The 15666-nt window shown below is 40.7% G+C and overlaps 1 protein-coding gene and 1 long non-coding RNA gene across 4 annotated transcripts in view; one reads left to right on the top strand and one right to left on the bottom strand.

Annotated features, from left to right (window-relative positions):
- Positions 1 to 4319: 4319 nt before the first annotated feature.
- The window catches only part of LOC141509069 (uncharacterized), a 69628-nt gene continuing 58281 nt past the window's right edge, over positions 4320 to 15666 (bottom strand). The window contains exons 3-6 of one of the 3 annotated variants that reach the window (XR_012474572.1): positions 9412 to 9551; positions 8628 to 8918; positions 7900 to 8175; positions 4320 to 5924 (exon numbers count right to left, since the gene is read on the bottom strand). This is a non-coding gene — a long non-coding RNA (uncharacterized LOC141509069). Of the gene's footprint in view, positions 5925 to 7899; positions 8919 to 9411; positions 9552 to 15666 lie in introns of all 3 variants that reach the window. The other 2 variants (XR_012474571.1, XR_012474573.1) reach the window with 2 other exon arrangements.
- On the top strand, positions 14794 to 15476 carry LOC141509067 (uncharacterized). Its single transcript, XM_074218277.1, has one exon. The coding sequence runs from the start codon at positions 14850 to 14852 to the stop codon at positions 15450 to 15452; it is 603 nt and encodes a 200-aa protein (XP_074074378.1). The 5' UTR covers positions 14794 to 14849; the 3' UTR covers positions 15453 to 15476.

The raw sequence follows: 15666 nt of genomic DNA, 5'->3' as shown, positions 1-15666 counted from the left end.
TATTTTTCCAGTATTTTTTCCAACACCTTTATTTGATAGCTTGACCAAATTTGATAACCTGATCCTGATATTATCAAGGAAGGGTTTACAAAAGGTGGCTAAAGGGTACAAACTTTTACTATTTTCTTCCTTTCCTCACTCTGGGATTACTTCCAAAATAGTTGCCTTCCTTCATTGTCATAGAACAATGAAGTTATCAGTCTTCAAAGGAAAATCTCATCACTTCTAACTTTGATAAAATTTAATTCCTATTTTTCCTTAAAACAATTTCTACAGAATGGTACCCTACAACTTACTAAGTCATTTCAGAAGGGAGTGAGTTTTTGGAATTATCTCAAATTCCATGAATTCTCCTCTACAACTTTAAAATGATTAATCTTCAAACCTCCTTAAATATGCCAAGATGTTTTAATATTTCTGCAAATTATGATTATCTGACTTTTTCCCCCCTATTATCTAATCTCCCTTTGAAAGTCTTAAATAGGAGTTAGTCAAGAATGACAGTTCAATAATCTTTCCCAGTGTTCTAAACTCTTTGGCTATAATCTTTAGAAGGTTTTCCCTGGCTGGTTATATTTTAAATCTTTCAAGGTAACAGAATTGTAAACAGATATTTTACATGACAGAGATATTTTACATTTTACAAAGACACAAGTACAAGACAGATACAAATAAAACAAAGCTCACACTAGCAGTCCATATAGAGGCACACAATTTTAGAGGCATGCAGCTTTAACTTTACAAAGGCATGACATTTTAAAAATAACTGAGATACATAGAGAGACAATAGGCATGTAGTTACAATTTTATGCAGTTAAAAAAAAAAAGCAGAAATACACTGAGAAGCCAATTAACAAAGGTGTGCAATTTAAGAAAGGATATCCTTACCAGAGAGATGTGAAGCAGACTGGGTAACTAGAAGGGCCCTGGGATTTTCCCTACAAAGAATGATGAGCTCATCCAAGGTATCAGCTCAGAATTGGACCAGGGAGAAGAGTAGAAAACTCACCAAATGAGGGGGCTTGGGTGGGAGGAATAAATCTCCAGTGGCACCTAGTCTGTTCCCAATGAACTGGAGAGTTCAATGACCTGGCTCCACATCTGATCCCATTTCTGACACCAATTAATGTGGTTTGATCCAAACTGGCCTCTAATCTATCAATTGCCCCAAAGAGGACAATCAGGACTATGTCCACGCCTTATGTGGATTCACAGAATCAACTGATGACATTTAGCCTGGAGAAAAGTCTGGGATAGAGGGAACATGATAGCTATCTTCAAGTCAATCAATCAGTACAGATTTATTAAGCACGAATTATATCCCAGGCATTTTTCTAGGGTCTGGAATGACAAAGGTAAAAACAGCCTTTACTAGAAGTCTTTTTCTCTTCTTTGTGGGATACAAAGAAAGGACCCCCTAAGATGTGATTTAACTTTCCTGTTTAATTTATGTCACCCTCCATTTTTTAAGTCTATTCTCAGCTCTCTCATTTCAGACACTACCATCAGCACTTGATGCTGTCACCAAGGGACAATGGAAGGATGCTGATAGGGAGATGAGAAGTTCAGACCACTCTGGACATTTTGAATTTCTCAAAGTCTTCCTTCCCAGAGAGAAAGGAAGGAAGGAGACCTAAACCAAAGCTAAAGTTAAATACTCTTCTTTCTCCCTTGACCCTCCAACAAGTGATTCATTTCCAAAGGTTTAACAAGTATATATACCTTCTCCTCGCCTTTTGCTCAAATATCTCAAGTCTAATCGACTACAGATGACCACTAAGGCATAACCAAGTGTTCTCAACCAATCCAAAAAATGCTACTTCCATATGATCAAGAATTTCTTCAAATGTAAGCTAATATTTTAGATTGACTGATTCTCACCTAGTTAGGTATAACTTACTTTAAATGGGGCAGAGTGATATGACTGATTTAGTCAATCAAGCTCCACCCTTATACCCGATTCTCATCCTTCAAGAACTTCCAGCTTGTGAAGTAAATATAGTCCCTTCCCTCAGGGAGTTCTCAATCTGATTTGGGGAGGTCCACTCCTTAACCTCTGTGTATATCCCTCAGAGTGCCCTCAAGCTGATGGGGAAACAAAATATTAAACTCTCAGGGAGTAGAATATGAAAGACAAAAATTCATTTCTTGACCTTTAAGACAAACCCAAAGGAGACCCAGAATGATAAACAGAGCTGGACATTAAAGGACAAGTTTTAGTACCTGGAAAAGGGGTCCTATCTAGACAGGTTCCCAGAGCAGTACTAATAAAGATGGTGAGGAATAAAAGATGAGGCACAGAAACAGGAAAGGGATGAGGCAAAGGGAAGCAGAAGAATGGAGGGGGATCCAGGAAAAGGAGAACAAGAAACTCAGGCTCCCATTTTGCTTCTTTAGAACTTCTGGTTGGACCCACACCCTGAGAGATAGGCAGGGAAAGACATCATTCCTGCTTTCTAAGGAAAATACTGGAGGAGCTTACTCAGAACTAAAAACTAAAAGAATGCCTACAATAACGTTAAATGAAAAGGAAATAAACTGAATGCCATGTAATTATAATGGCCAAGCTCAGCCCAGGAAAAGAGTGAAGAAAATGCATTTCTGCACTATTTGAAAAAGTGGGAGACTACAGGTGTAGAATGTTGCCTACACTGTCAGACATGACTGAAGTTATGATTGGCTTTGCCAAATTGTCCTCTCTGTCTCTTTTCTCTCTCTCTCTCTCTCTCTCTCTCTCTCTCTCTCTCATTATGTATCTCTCTTTCTCTGTCTCTGATTTTATCTCTGTCTGCCTGTTACACACACACACACACACACACACACACACACACACACACACACAAATATATGCACAAGCTAGTTGCAAGGAAGAAGAATGGATAAAGGTTAAGCAATAAATATGTTTTAAAAATGAAAGATATCAAGGGAGAGAGAGAGAGAGAGAGAGAGAGAGAGAGAGAGAGAAAGAGAGAGAGAGAGAGAGAGAGAAACAGCTGGAGAAGGGCAAAGTGGACTCTGGGGCCAGAGCAAGGAAGTTTTCCAAAAAGCACTTAAGCCATTATGTAATGTACTAAGTCCCCAGCCTCCCCCTCAGAGGGTCCTCTCAGACTGATGGTTGGAAGAAAAAAGATTTGCATAATGCATGCATTTTCCCAGTGGGTCCAATCCTGGGTGGCAGGTCCATTCGGCCGGCACAGGCTCAAATGTCAAATCTTCCACATGAGCAGAGGGGCTTCCCAGTTGTCAGCCTGCTGCTGACCATGGTGCTTATTTTACCCAAAGACAGAAGGCAGGGGGAGGCAAGATCAATGACCCTCTCTCTTCTCCCTCCTTCCCCTCTGGTTAATCATTCACTGAGAGGACCTAAGTCTCCTTGAAAACTGAAGAATTAGTCAACATTTGAGCTGGAAGGGAATTTGGAGACCATCTAGTCTGAGACCCCACCCTCTCATCTAAGAAAGGAGGAAACTTTGAGATTCAATTCAGGGCAGTGATATACCAAAAAATACATAATGGAATTCTTCACTTGGGAGTATTTTTTAAAACCCTGTCTAATTACTTGAAATCTATCTTTTTTTTTCTCTGAGACCACCATGGACTGCCTGAGAAGGGATTCAATAACCTTCCTAGTGAGTAGAAGTAATAGAAGGTCCAGCCTACACCAAATGCTATTTTGAAATATTTATTTGAAAAGGCAGAGAGGAAGGAGAAGGGAATAGCCTTTATTAAGCATCCACTGTGAACTAAGACCTTTACAAATATTATCTCATTTGATTTTTCACAACAGCCTGAGAGGTTCTATTTTTATCACCATTTTATAGTTAAGGAAATTAAAGCAGACAGAAGTTAAGTGATTTGTTCAGTTTCACAGCTAGTTTGAGGCTGGATTTGAACTCAGGTTTTCCAGATGCTAGACTCAATGCTTTATTCACCGGGTCACCTAGTTGCAGCATATAATAATGGAAAGAACATTAGTCCAAGAGACAGGAGATGTGGGTTAAAATCCCGATTCTGATAGTTATAAATTATATGACCTGCAGCAAGACAAATCACTTTTCTCTTTTGCAGCTTTTGAAGAGATCAAATCTAATCATGGAAAGAGCATTGAATTTGAAATGAAAGGTCCTGAGTCTGAGACCAGATTCTGCTACTAAGAATGAATAACCTTAGGAAAGCCATTAAACCCTTTTCTGAGTCTCAGCTTCCTTAGTTATGGAATGAGAGGACTGAGCAATGTAGGACAGTGAAAATAATTCAGAGACTGGACTCCAAGGACCATATGCAGACATGTGTTGCCTGGGTGATTTGGGATATCTTAGTTTACTTCCTCTCTCTCTCTCTCTCTCTCTCTCTCTCTCTCTCTCTCTCTCTCTCTCTCTGCAAGGCAATGGAGTTAAGTGACTTGCCCAAGGTCACACAGCTAGGTAATTTTTAAGTGTCTGAGGCCAAATATGAATGTGAGCCCTCCTGATTCCAGGGCTGGTGTTCTATCCATTGTGCCACCTCATTGTCCCTACTCCTCTTTTCAATAACACTTTCCCTGACCGATCTCACAGGTCTGGAGTAAGCAAAAGACTTTGGAAACTCTAAAATTTAAAGGATTGAGTAGTTGACCATCACTAACACAAAGATATTTCTTTATTGCAGGCTCCTCTCTAGCACTATTTACACTTCTGTTGCTCTGGTGAAACCTGTGGACATTCTCAGAATTATGTTTTTAAGTACATAAAATAGAATGCATAGGATCATTCATGGTCAATCTGAGATTCAGATCCACCTATGGGAATCAAATAATGGGAAACCAGCTGGCCATGACACCATTTCACTTCAACATTGGTTAAAAGAGATCCCCATGGAGTACTCAGGCTGGCAATAGCTTCCTGAAGTTCATCTAACCATAGAATTTAGAACTCACAGGAACCTTAAAGATAATCAAGTCCAACCCCTTCATTTTACAGAGGAAAAAACCAAGGTCCAGAACTCTTCAGAGTCTTCCTCTTTGAAGTTTGCTCCTTGCTCCTTGCTCCCTGAAAGCTGGAAGTGATCTCCCACATTATTCCTGCATTTTGTCTAAGTGCTTCCTTGCTCACATTGCCAAGACCTTCATCTGTAGACATTGCGTAAGTTCCTTACCCAAGAAGGATGTAAGCCACTTGAGGGCAAGGGACTCCAATGACTCTTTTGGTCTTTGTACTCTCCACACTGGGTCCCCCATCAAACAGGAGGAGGAGGAGAACTGGCTGGGTTGCCCAACTCCTGTAATGATCTTAATGACCCTTAGTTTCTCTCAGAGACATGGATCCAACATTCTGGTACAGTTAGAATATATAAAAGCCAAGGAACACTGGTCTCTGAGAAACTGGAAATGAATATCACACAGAGAGGACAAGTGAGTGGTATCAATGGCAAACTTCAAAAGAAGAACCACAGCAAATGATTTCATCAAAAATAAACACCAATAACAATAATAACTCATATCTAATATTTACATGACGCCCTGAGGTTTGCAAAACACCTCACGTATGTTATCTCATTTGAACATCACAACAACCCAATGAGGTAGGTGCTGTTATTAAGATTATTCCCATTTTACCAATCAGGAAACTGAGTCACAGAGAGGTTAAGGAAATCACCCAGAATGACATAGCTAGTAAATATTTGAGGTCAGATTTGAAGTTCCGTCTTCCTGTCTCCAGCTCAAGGACTCTACCTACTAAACAACTAATTTATGGGAAGAGAAGTTGTGGTGGAATGTGGAGAGGGAGAGGGACAAAAGGTGCATATCCATAGTGCTCCCCTGGTATCTTCATAATGTCAGGGGATGAGGAAGGTTTCTAGAGTGTTGAGGGGACTCCTACGGCAAAATCACAGAGGATATGGATGCAAGTCTCCCAAGATGAGTAGACACTGATGAGATTTGGTTTCTATCAATGGAAACAAACATCCAAAAGGTGAGATCCATTTGTATTGAGTACACTATCACCATCAGCAGCAGCAGCAGCAGCATTGCTAGCCTTTATATAGTTTGCAAAGCACTTAACAGATGCAATTTTCTCATTTGTCTTCATTCTCACAAGTCTGAGAGGTAGGTACTATTATGATTTCCATTTTACAGTGGGGCAAACTGAGACTGAAGGGTTAAATGATTTGTCCAAGATCATGCAGCTAGGAGGAGGAAATGACTGGACTGATCCATTCAAACTCTCTCATCTGGCACCATTCACCTACAAAGTGGCCAGCCAAGACCAGTAGCCAGCAGTCTAAATGAGGAACTGAATGTATCTAATTTGATATAAGGCATCAATGGTGAAAAGAAGGAGCAAGTTGGCTATAATTGGTACCTTAAGGTCCAGTGGAGCAGACATGTTCTTCTGCCTCTCTAGCTCCCTTTTGTCAGCAGAGCCTGAGCCTCAAGTGGTGAACTTGTCTTCCTACCAGGAAAGGCCTGGGGTGTCAGACCATATGGTTGGTATCCAAAGGCCTCTTTGAGGTAAGGAAAGAAGGGCTAAGGTATACCCACTGCACAACAGGGGGACAAGTAAATAAAGGCTGCAGTAGCACAGCTGGATGCAGTAGAAAGAGTCAGTAGAAAGAGCACCAAAAATGAGGAAGATATGAGTTTGAAACCTGGCTGCCATACTTAGCAACTGTGTCATCTTCCTTGGCAAATCACTTTGATTATTTTTCTGACCAAATCAAGTCTCTTTCAATCTCGATTTCCTACCCTATAAAATGTGATAAAATGAAATTTCCTCTCCTTGCCTCCCAAGGTTATTCTGAGAAAGGGCATTTGTAAACCTTAAAGGCTAAAGTAATATTATATAATTATTACTCATTGTTCTTGTCATAGGGAAGGATTTTTTTATTCTTATACTCCCAGTTTCTAGCACATAGTAGGTGCTTAATTTTTTTTTTCATTTGATTCCTGGGAAACTAATCATCATCTCTTTAGCACAGAAAAATCCATTCCAGGTTCCAAGCAACTGACTTTCAATGTAATTTCCTAGAGAACAGGAATTGCTTCAATTTTCATTTTTTGTTTCCCCAGCACTTAAGAGAGTGCCTGGCAGGTGCTTAATAATAAATGTTAGTTAACTAAGTGGTCAATAAAGAGCCAACCCATCTGCCCACTCGTAGAATTCTCCTCTCAGTGCCTATGCCAGGAGGCTTGTTGAACATTTTAATGGTCCTATGGGTTTTCCCAGACAGAGAAGAAAGAGTCAGTATCTGAGCTAGGGACATGCTAGCCTGGAGAATGATGAGTAGGATATGATGACCCAGGCATAGCTATAAAAGTTGGAACCACAGGTTCCAATAGAATAGAGCTAAAGTTGGAAGGAGTATTTGAGACCATTTAGTCCAGCCTGAAGCCCCTGAAGCCTAGAGAATTTGAGTGATTTGCCTTAACTCATGCAAGTAATAAATAAAAGAAATAGGATTTGAACCTAAGTCCTGGGACTGCATCTTTATAGTGTTCTTCCCACTCTATCAGATCAAAAGAAGGGGATAAACATGGACCAAGTAAGACAAACTAAACAAGATTCTTGCAGACCCCAGCTGAACCCCTATCAGAGGTATTTTATGTCAAGGAGGTGATGAAGAACATAAAGGGGGAAACCTTAGGGGAGGATAAAGTTACAATAATTAGTAAAACATTTGAGCTCTGATAACAGTAAGTAGATGCTGCCAATAATTCTCATGGGAGCACCAGCTTCTCTTCCACTTTCTGAGCTACCTTAAAAAAGTAGATATAGCCCAAGACTTGGACTGGTGTTCCTTAAACTGGTTCCTTAAGCTTGTGATTCCACACATAAGTGAATTGACATGGGAATGGCACAAGAAAGTATCAGGTGAAATCTTACTATGGCAAAGCAGTGAAGAATTGGTGAGTCTGATTACCTGAGGGTCTTCCCTTGTTTGTATCCCGCTGTCCTAGGCATGTGTTTCTGAGGAAAGTTGATGCATCAGACCAGACTGCAAGCTGCCTGGGGTCTCAAGGTTATAACAAAGGAATCTTAGTAGTTGGGAGGTCAGGGGCAGCTAGGTGGCGCAGTGGATAGAGCACTGGCTCTGGAGTCAGGAGTACCTGAGTTCAAATTTGACCTCAGACACTTCATAATGACCTAGCTGTGTGGCCTTGGGCAAGCCACTTAACCCCATTTGCCTTGCAAAAACCTAAAAAATAAAATAAAAAAAATAATTGGGAAGTCATTTCCATCTGTGTCTTCAGTCTTGATTTCTGTACTCTTCCTTATGTCTTTGGGCAGACATGTCAGATCTGAATCATGGGACCTTGACCCTAAGCTAACTTCCATTTTCACATTCTATCATTCCATTAGGTAGTTAAACCTCTGAATATAATCCCAGATGAAACTACTTTATCCCAGATTATCTTCCAGAGAGAACAGCATTGCCCAGAGTAAGAATTTGATGCATTCAATGAGCCTGTGTTTTAAATATTGCCTTTGTCTCATTCTCATCCTGCCCCCATCTTGTCCCTTTTCCCAATTTCTCCTTAAAAAAATATATACGTGTCCCAGTTGTTCCCAGAGGACTATTAACTACGAATAATTTATCCTGGAAATTTGTTATGTTAGAATTACCAATTAGATATGATTATAACTTACCATGGCTAACTCTGCACTAGTGATGGAAATCTGAATCCCATTAAAATCAAATTAGCATATATTAAAGCAAAGAGGGTTTTTCTGCACTGCACTAGTGGTTTATAGCCATGCCAGGCCGGGCCTGTGGAGATGTTGTCCACTTCCGTATGCACACCACGATGTCAATGGCACCCAGGTGCGTGCAGGCTGGCTGCTGGACTGTCTCTCTCCTCTGGAGTGGAGACCAGATGGTCTTTTCTATGTCAATGGCACTTGGTTGCTCCTGAGGCATGGCATTCAAGGCTCTATTCCCTAATGAATGAAACAGATGATTAGAGTTTTTCCTTCTATTTGGCTCAAGAAACTATAATGTCTTCCTTTCACCTAATAAAACAAAGCCTGAAGCCTATTTGGTCAGTGATAACACAATGGAAAATGATATATTAGGTTCTCCTGTGGGCCAATTAGCTCAATTCCATAAGCCTTGGTTTTGGGCAAAGCATCTTCCTGTCTCTTCATCCCATCTTCAGGTATACCTTACCTAATGCTTTATTTCATCCAAGTTACAGATCCTGTCCCTAATCTCCATGTCATCCTGTGAAACCACACCTCTCCGAAATCCCCTCTGATCTCTAGCCCAGGTATTCCCACCTCAATGATCTGGTTCCTTTTCACACAATGTTCAAGAGTCATAGAAGTTTACAATACTTAAAGTTATCCAACATATCATCTATATCTATCTATCTATCATATAATTTGAACTTCACAACAATCTTGTAAAGAGGAACTATAAGTGTTACTATACCCATTTTACAGATAAAAAGTTGAAGTTCACAAAGGATTAAGTAATTTTTTGCTGATTCCAGATTGAGTGTGGGAGATGAGATTTGAACCCACTTCTCTTCTGACTTCAAGATCAGTCCTCAGTTCATTATACTGTGCTTCCTGCAAGGATTAAATCATAGAATTATAAAGAGTTGTACCAAGAGAACATTTTACAATATAAAACATCAAAGCCAGGAGGATCCTTACAACACAGAATGTCAGACCTGGGAGGGACCTTAGAACACAGAATGTTACAGCTGAAAGGACCATTAGAACATAGAGCTAGGAGAGCCTATAGAACGTGAAATGTCAGAGTAGAGCCAACATTTACTAAACTCCGACTATGGGCCAAGCATAGACCAGGTACATAAATACTGGAGATTCGAATATACAGAAACAACAGAGTTCCTGCCCTCAAGGAGTCTAAAAGGACAATGCCTTGAGGTCCTAGTTCCAGAAATGATAAGGAGACATGTTGGTCACCTATCCCAAGGATTGACTACAAAGTTTAAGTGAAAATCAAATACTAGAGCCAAAAAAAACCTCTGAGATCTCTTGATCCAATCACTTCCCTTTATAGGGAGAGAGAGTGTATTCCAATGTAGGCAAATGCCCAAGATCATATAGCTATTAAGGCACCCAACAGGAATTGAAGCTTCACCCAACACTCCAGACTACACCACTTCAGAGCTATAAAACTTTGCAGTTTCTAATTTTAAAAATGATTTTAGGGGCAGCTAGGTGGTGCAGTGGATAGAGCATTGGCCCTGGAATCAGGAGTATCTGAGTTTAAATCCAACCTCAGACACTTAATAATTACCTAGCTGTGTGGACTTAGGCAAGCCACTTAACCCTATTTGCCTTGCAAAAACCTAAAAAAAATGATTTTATTCCTTATTTTGTGAGTCTTTTTTGTCCTTGTTCAAGTTTTGATTTAGTTCATAATGAAAATAACAGAGGCCCCAGGACACCTAACTCAGCACTAGGTCCCACCTCCTGGCTAATGAAAACATTCTTTCCTCTTGGATGAAAAATCTAGAAGTAGAAGAGAACTTTAGTCACAAAGATGGCTCTAGCATGAGGCAGCTAAGGACTTTGTCCAAGATGCTCCTTTCTCTTCCCCAAGTGACTCCTGGCCAACTGATCATTCAGGTCATCGGTGTCACTCCCCAGGGTCCTGTGGGTTCAGGGGTCTCCAGTATGCTCTTTTGCCTAGGAACTCAATTGACTTTTTTTGACTTGACCAAAAAAAGATTATTCTTTGCTTCATTTCTTTCTTACCTACCTCAATTGCTGAGAAACCCTGTGTACCCTCCTGTTTGATTTTTTTTTTGGACAAGATAAAAGTGATCATTCTTTGCCTCTTTACTTCATCTCTTTCTTTCCTAGACTTAATCATTGAATTGTTGCCTCAATCCAAGTGACATCTATTAAAAGACCTTAACTCAGAAAAGTCAAGGTCTTCCTCTACACCCAGGACCGTCTCCAGTTGTCCTGATCCATAATTGTCCACTGGACCCAGATAGCTCTGGAGAAGAAAGTGAGACTGGTGACTTAGCAAAGCACCCCCACCCCCACTCAAATCCAGTTCACCCGTTTGTCAGGACATCATCTTCCTGATATCATAGTCCTCTTTGAAAACAAATAACAAAAAACAACAACCTCAGAATTCCCCTCTGCCACTATTTTTCATTAACCTTTTACTTTACGTCTGCTCCACAATGTTCATGTCTTTGTTGCTAATCCTTGATAAATCTCCAGGTGACTCCTTCCTCCCTAAACAGTCTAGTAATTAAATTGAATTCTTTTTCACTATAACCCCTGCCCTCTTCAAATGTCCAGGCCCAGTTTATCAACTTCCTTAGTGCCCATGATTTCTGCCTGAAATCTTCCTCAGCCATGCCGGCCTTAGAAGAAACTCCTCCTCTCCCCCAAGAAAAACTAAACTTGCCTCAGAACTAGAATTCTTGTGCACAGCTCTGCTTAGCCATCATCAAGTCTGACCTCTCCTCTGCTTCCCTCCTTTACAAATGAGGAAAATCAATCCCAGAGTGGGGAAATGAATCACACAATGCCTAAGGAGCAGAGTCTTGGAGTTTGGAACCTCAGTCTCCTGACTCCAAATTCAACTTCTTCTGACAATTCATTTATAATGTGTAACCCAAGTCCCATAGTCTAATGACATGGGACCTTCCTCAATGGTAGAAATCAGTGTTCCGTGCCTGCAAGAAGGGGGAGAGAGAATTTTTCTGTTCTTTGGATCATTCAGAAGTGGCTGGCTTCCAGCTTTGAGAGAGAAGATAGGCAAATGCCAAGCTCTCTTCATGTTGCTGAAGTGGGGAAAAGACTCTGGGAAGAAGTAGCTTGTAGAACCTGGATCTTTTTCCTATCATTTCATTAGAGACTCTGGGGGATTTCCCCTTCGATGAGAACTCTCAGTTGAACTGGGCTACTTCACTCCTAATGGCATCTGTATCATCTGATATTCTTTGATTTATTTTGCCATCAATTTGAATAAACAAGCTTCTTTGCTACTTGTTGCATGTGTTTAGTGTGGAACTGGCATCTGATGGGAAAGTGGTCATGCCTTGTATATAGAGCTGGGAATTCTATTTTTCCTATCAGATAAATAAGAACCAGAATTTTAGTGTGAACCTCAAAACTACATGTCCTACTTAGTCTAATAATATTTTAGGAAGCAGGTAAATATAATTCTAGCCTGGTACTCCCTCCCACCCAGAAGACCCTATTCTCCTACTTCCCCTCCTGGCAGGAATCAAAGGCTCCCTTGGAGAAGGGTAGGAAGAGAAAACTCTAGTGATGTCTATTCTTGCCTCATTCGTGAGTCATACATGTTATATGTACCTCATGTTACATGTACCTCATACAAAGAAGAGATTTTGGCGTTGCTTAGCTCTTCTCTCAAAGTTGGAAGTCAGAAGCTTCTGAATGACCCAAAGAACAGAATAATTCTATTTCCCCCTTCATGCATATCCCATAAGATACTAGATTTAGAGCTAGAAAGGACCTAGAGTTGATCTAGACTGATTCTTTCTTTTTACATATGAAGAAACTAAGGCATGAAGAGCTTAAGCGACTTGCTTAACCAGAGTCACATAATTAATCATTGGCAGAGGTAGGATTTGAACCCAGGACTCCAACTCCCAGTTCTTTGTCCACTATCTCATTTATCCTCAACTTTAAACCTGCAGAATTAGTACTTTTTCGGAGGTGTTCTTATCCCCACCCACCAGGTTTCCTCTCTTGGGTCATACAGATAATTATTAACAATATTAATAGGAATGCTTACATAGCATAACCACTTGTCCTAAAAACTCTGGGGTGCTTCATAAGCAGGAATATCGCTGCTCTCCTCTACCAGACCTCTAGCACCAAAGTCAGGAAGACTTGTTCAAAATTAACTCATTTATCCATCCTCCCCACTGGGAAGAGCTTCTATGCCTCCATCTCAGCCATGAAATTGTATTGGTTTATCATGTCCTCAGTGCTTTGGCTACAGGGACTTTGGGGGGAATGTGAAAGGAAGATAATCTCCTAAAAAGCAAAGGTTAGAGGAGGGGAGGAACCCAAGTCTGATGACCTCTATCTAACCAGAGACTCAAACTAGAACTACTCAAAGTTACAGAGGAACAGCAAGGGGATGATGTGACTCAAAGTCCCAAAGTCTGGCTGGACCTGTTCTGCCAAGTTACCTGTTCCAACATGGTGGAAAAAGAAGTCTGGAGAACCAGAAGTATAGCCTGGAGGGGAATGAAGGACAATTATCAACTTCAACAAATCCATTTACTCCTCTGCCGAAGTTGGAAGGTCCCTTCCAAAACTAACCTTCTAGGGGCCTTCCCACTCAAGACAGAAATAAGAGAGTCAGAAGAACCCCACAGGGGAAAGAGGATTTCTAAGATAGTAGGGAATTTCACAGACTTTTATAAAATCTTGTAGTTGAAAAAGACCTCAAAGGTGATCTAAACCATAATCCTCTAAAAGATCCCAGAAAATTTGCTTCCTTAGGGTCAGGAAGGACTGAATTTGAATCCTGCTTCAAACACTTATTAACTATGTGACCCTAGGTAAGGCACTTATTCTCTGTCTGCCTGCTTCCTCATCTGTAAAATGGAAGGATAATGGTTCCTCACTTATAAATTTGTTGAAAAGAATCAGATGAGATCTTATTAGTAATGTGTTCTGCTAACCTTAAAACATAATAATCATCACTGCTATCTCAGAGTCTTCCTTGATTCTAACAAGAGGGTAACAGAAAGGGGGCCAGCATGTCAGAAAAAAGAAAGTTTTAGAGAATGCATGGGTGTCCAACTTTTACCACTTCAGGGCCTCATCACTCAACAAAAACTTGTCAAGGGTCACATCGAATTTAATATTTATTTTTTTATTACATTGTAACTCATGTTATAATAAGTATAATATAAATGTAATCATGATGCATGAGTGGGTTTTTCTGGGTCGTGGTAGCAAGAGATAGTGCCCTTTTTGTTTGAACTCCACTCCTACATAACTACTTCTTACTCATTATTTTCCTTAATTCCATTCAGGTACCTAGAAATTCAAGAAAAGATAACTCAAATGTCTTAAATGTTTAGAAAAAGCCTCTAGAGAGACAAAAGAAAGGTTCAGATAACATTTGGAAACACCTCCCGGATGGCCTGTCCCAGAATCACAGGTTTTCAGTTAGCAAAAACCCTGGCAACCATCTAGTTCAACTTGTGCCCAAAAGGAACCCCTCTCTTAAAAATATTATTCAATATTACTCAAGTTTCATTTGTTTTTCATATTCCTAATAGATAGCCCTGCTCATCCTCCATCCCCTGACTATTTTCATATAAAAGTCCATGGTTTCATAGCCCCACTGAACCATACCTTTAGGGAGGTTGGCCTTCCCTAATCCCATCTTTCATGCTGTCAGAGGAAGAGAGTCCAGGAAAACAGGTAGGCCATATGGACCAGAAATGTTGGCCAATAGAGACTTTCTAGGAGAAGAGTGTACTTTGGGACTAGGGCTCCTGGCACCGACAACATCAATAATAATGATGATGATAGTAATAATAATAATAATAATAAATAGTGCTTTGCAAAGTACTTTACATAATCTTATTTCATTTGTGCCTTACAACAACCATAGGAAATAGGTGATATTAGTATCCTCCATTTTACAAAGAGCAGGCTAGGAGAAGTTAAATGACTTGCTGAGAGTCGAGTACCTAGTACCAGAAAAATCTGAATTCAGTTCTTCCTTATTCCAGGTTTCATGCTTTATCCACTGCGCCATCTAACTGTCCAGTTACCATTCTCATTGTGAGGTTGAAGATGTTCAATGGGTCCCTTTCACGCTTTTGGCCTCTTCCAGTCGGTGGAGTGCCTGCTAGCGCCGGCTACAGTGTAAAGATGGCCAAGTCTAAGAATCATACCACCCATAATCAATCACGAAAGTGGCACAGAAATGGCATCAAGACACCTAGGTCACAGAGATATGAGTCTCTGAAAGGGGTTGATCCCAAGTTTCTGAGAAACATGCGCTTTGCCAAGAAACACAACAAGAAAGGGTTGAAGAAGATGCAGGCCAACAACGCCAAAGCCATCCAGGCCCAAGCAGAGGCTATCAAGGCCCTGAGAACCAAGGCCTCCAAGGCCAAGCTCCTCAGGTCCAAGATCCCCAAGGCCAGTGCCCAGCGTGCTGGTCACAAGATGGCCACCAAGCGTCCAGGCCCTAGGATCGGCATCAAACGTCCAGGCCCCAGGATCACTAAGCCTGACTCTAAGGTTGCCAGAACCACTGACACCAAGGCCGCCAAGCCCACTGACGCCAAGGCCACCAAGCCCACTGACCCCAAGGCTGCCAAGCTCACCGACAAGGACGGTAAGTCTGATCCCAAGGCCACCAAGTCTGTCACCAAGGTCACCAAGTCTGATGCTAAGGCTGCTAAGCCTGCTGAGTCCAAACCCAAAGATGCTGGAGGTAAAACGGCCAGTCCCAAACCTTCAAAATAGATGCATTAGGACCTAAGGACTTGTTTAAATCCTAAACCACCATTTTTCCCCCCAGAGAGGGGATGATTATTCACTATTTTGTACAAATAAAGGAAATGGTGAGTCATAAGAAAAAAATTTTAAAAATTTAAAAAATTTTTAAAAAATTTAAAAAAAAAGATGTTCAGTAGGTCAAAAACATGAGAAGCATAAAGCATCACAGCTTGAAAAGACC

The sequence above is a fragment of the Macrotis lagotis genome, chromosome 1 (assembly GCF_037893015.1).
Source record: "Macrotis lagotis isolate mMagLag1 chromosome 1, bilby.v1.9.chrom.fasta, whole genome shotgun sequence".
Classification (NCBI taxonomy): Eukaryota; Metazoa; Chordata; class Mammalia; order Peramelemorphia; family Peramelidae; genus Macrotis; species Macrotis lagotis.
This window is presented reverse-complemented; position numbering and strand designations above follow the sequence as displayed.

What these genes read in the sequence shown, in the direction of transcription:
- LOC141509067 (XM_074218277.1), top strand. Translation starts at nt 14,850, where the DNA reads ATGGCCAAGTCTAAGAATCATACCACCCATAATCAATCACGAAAGTGG.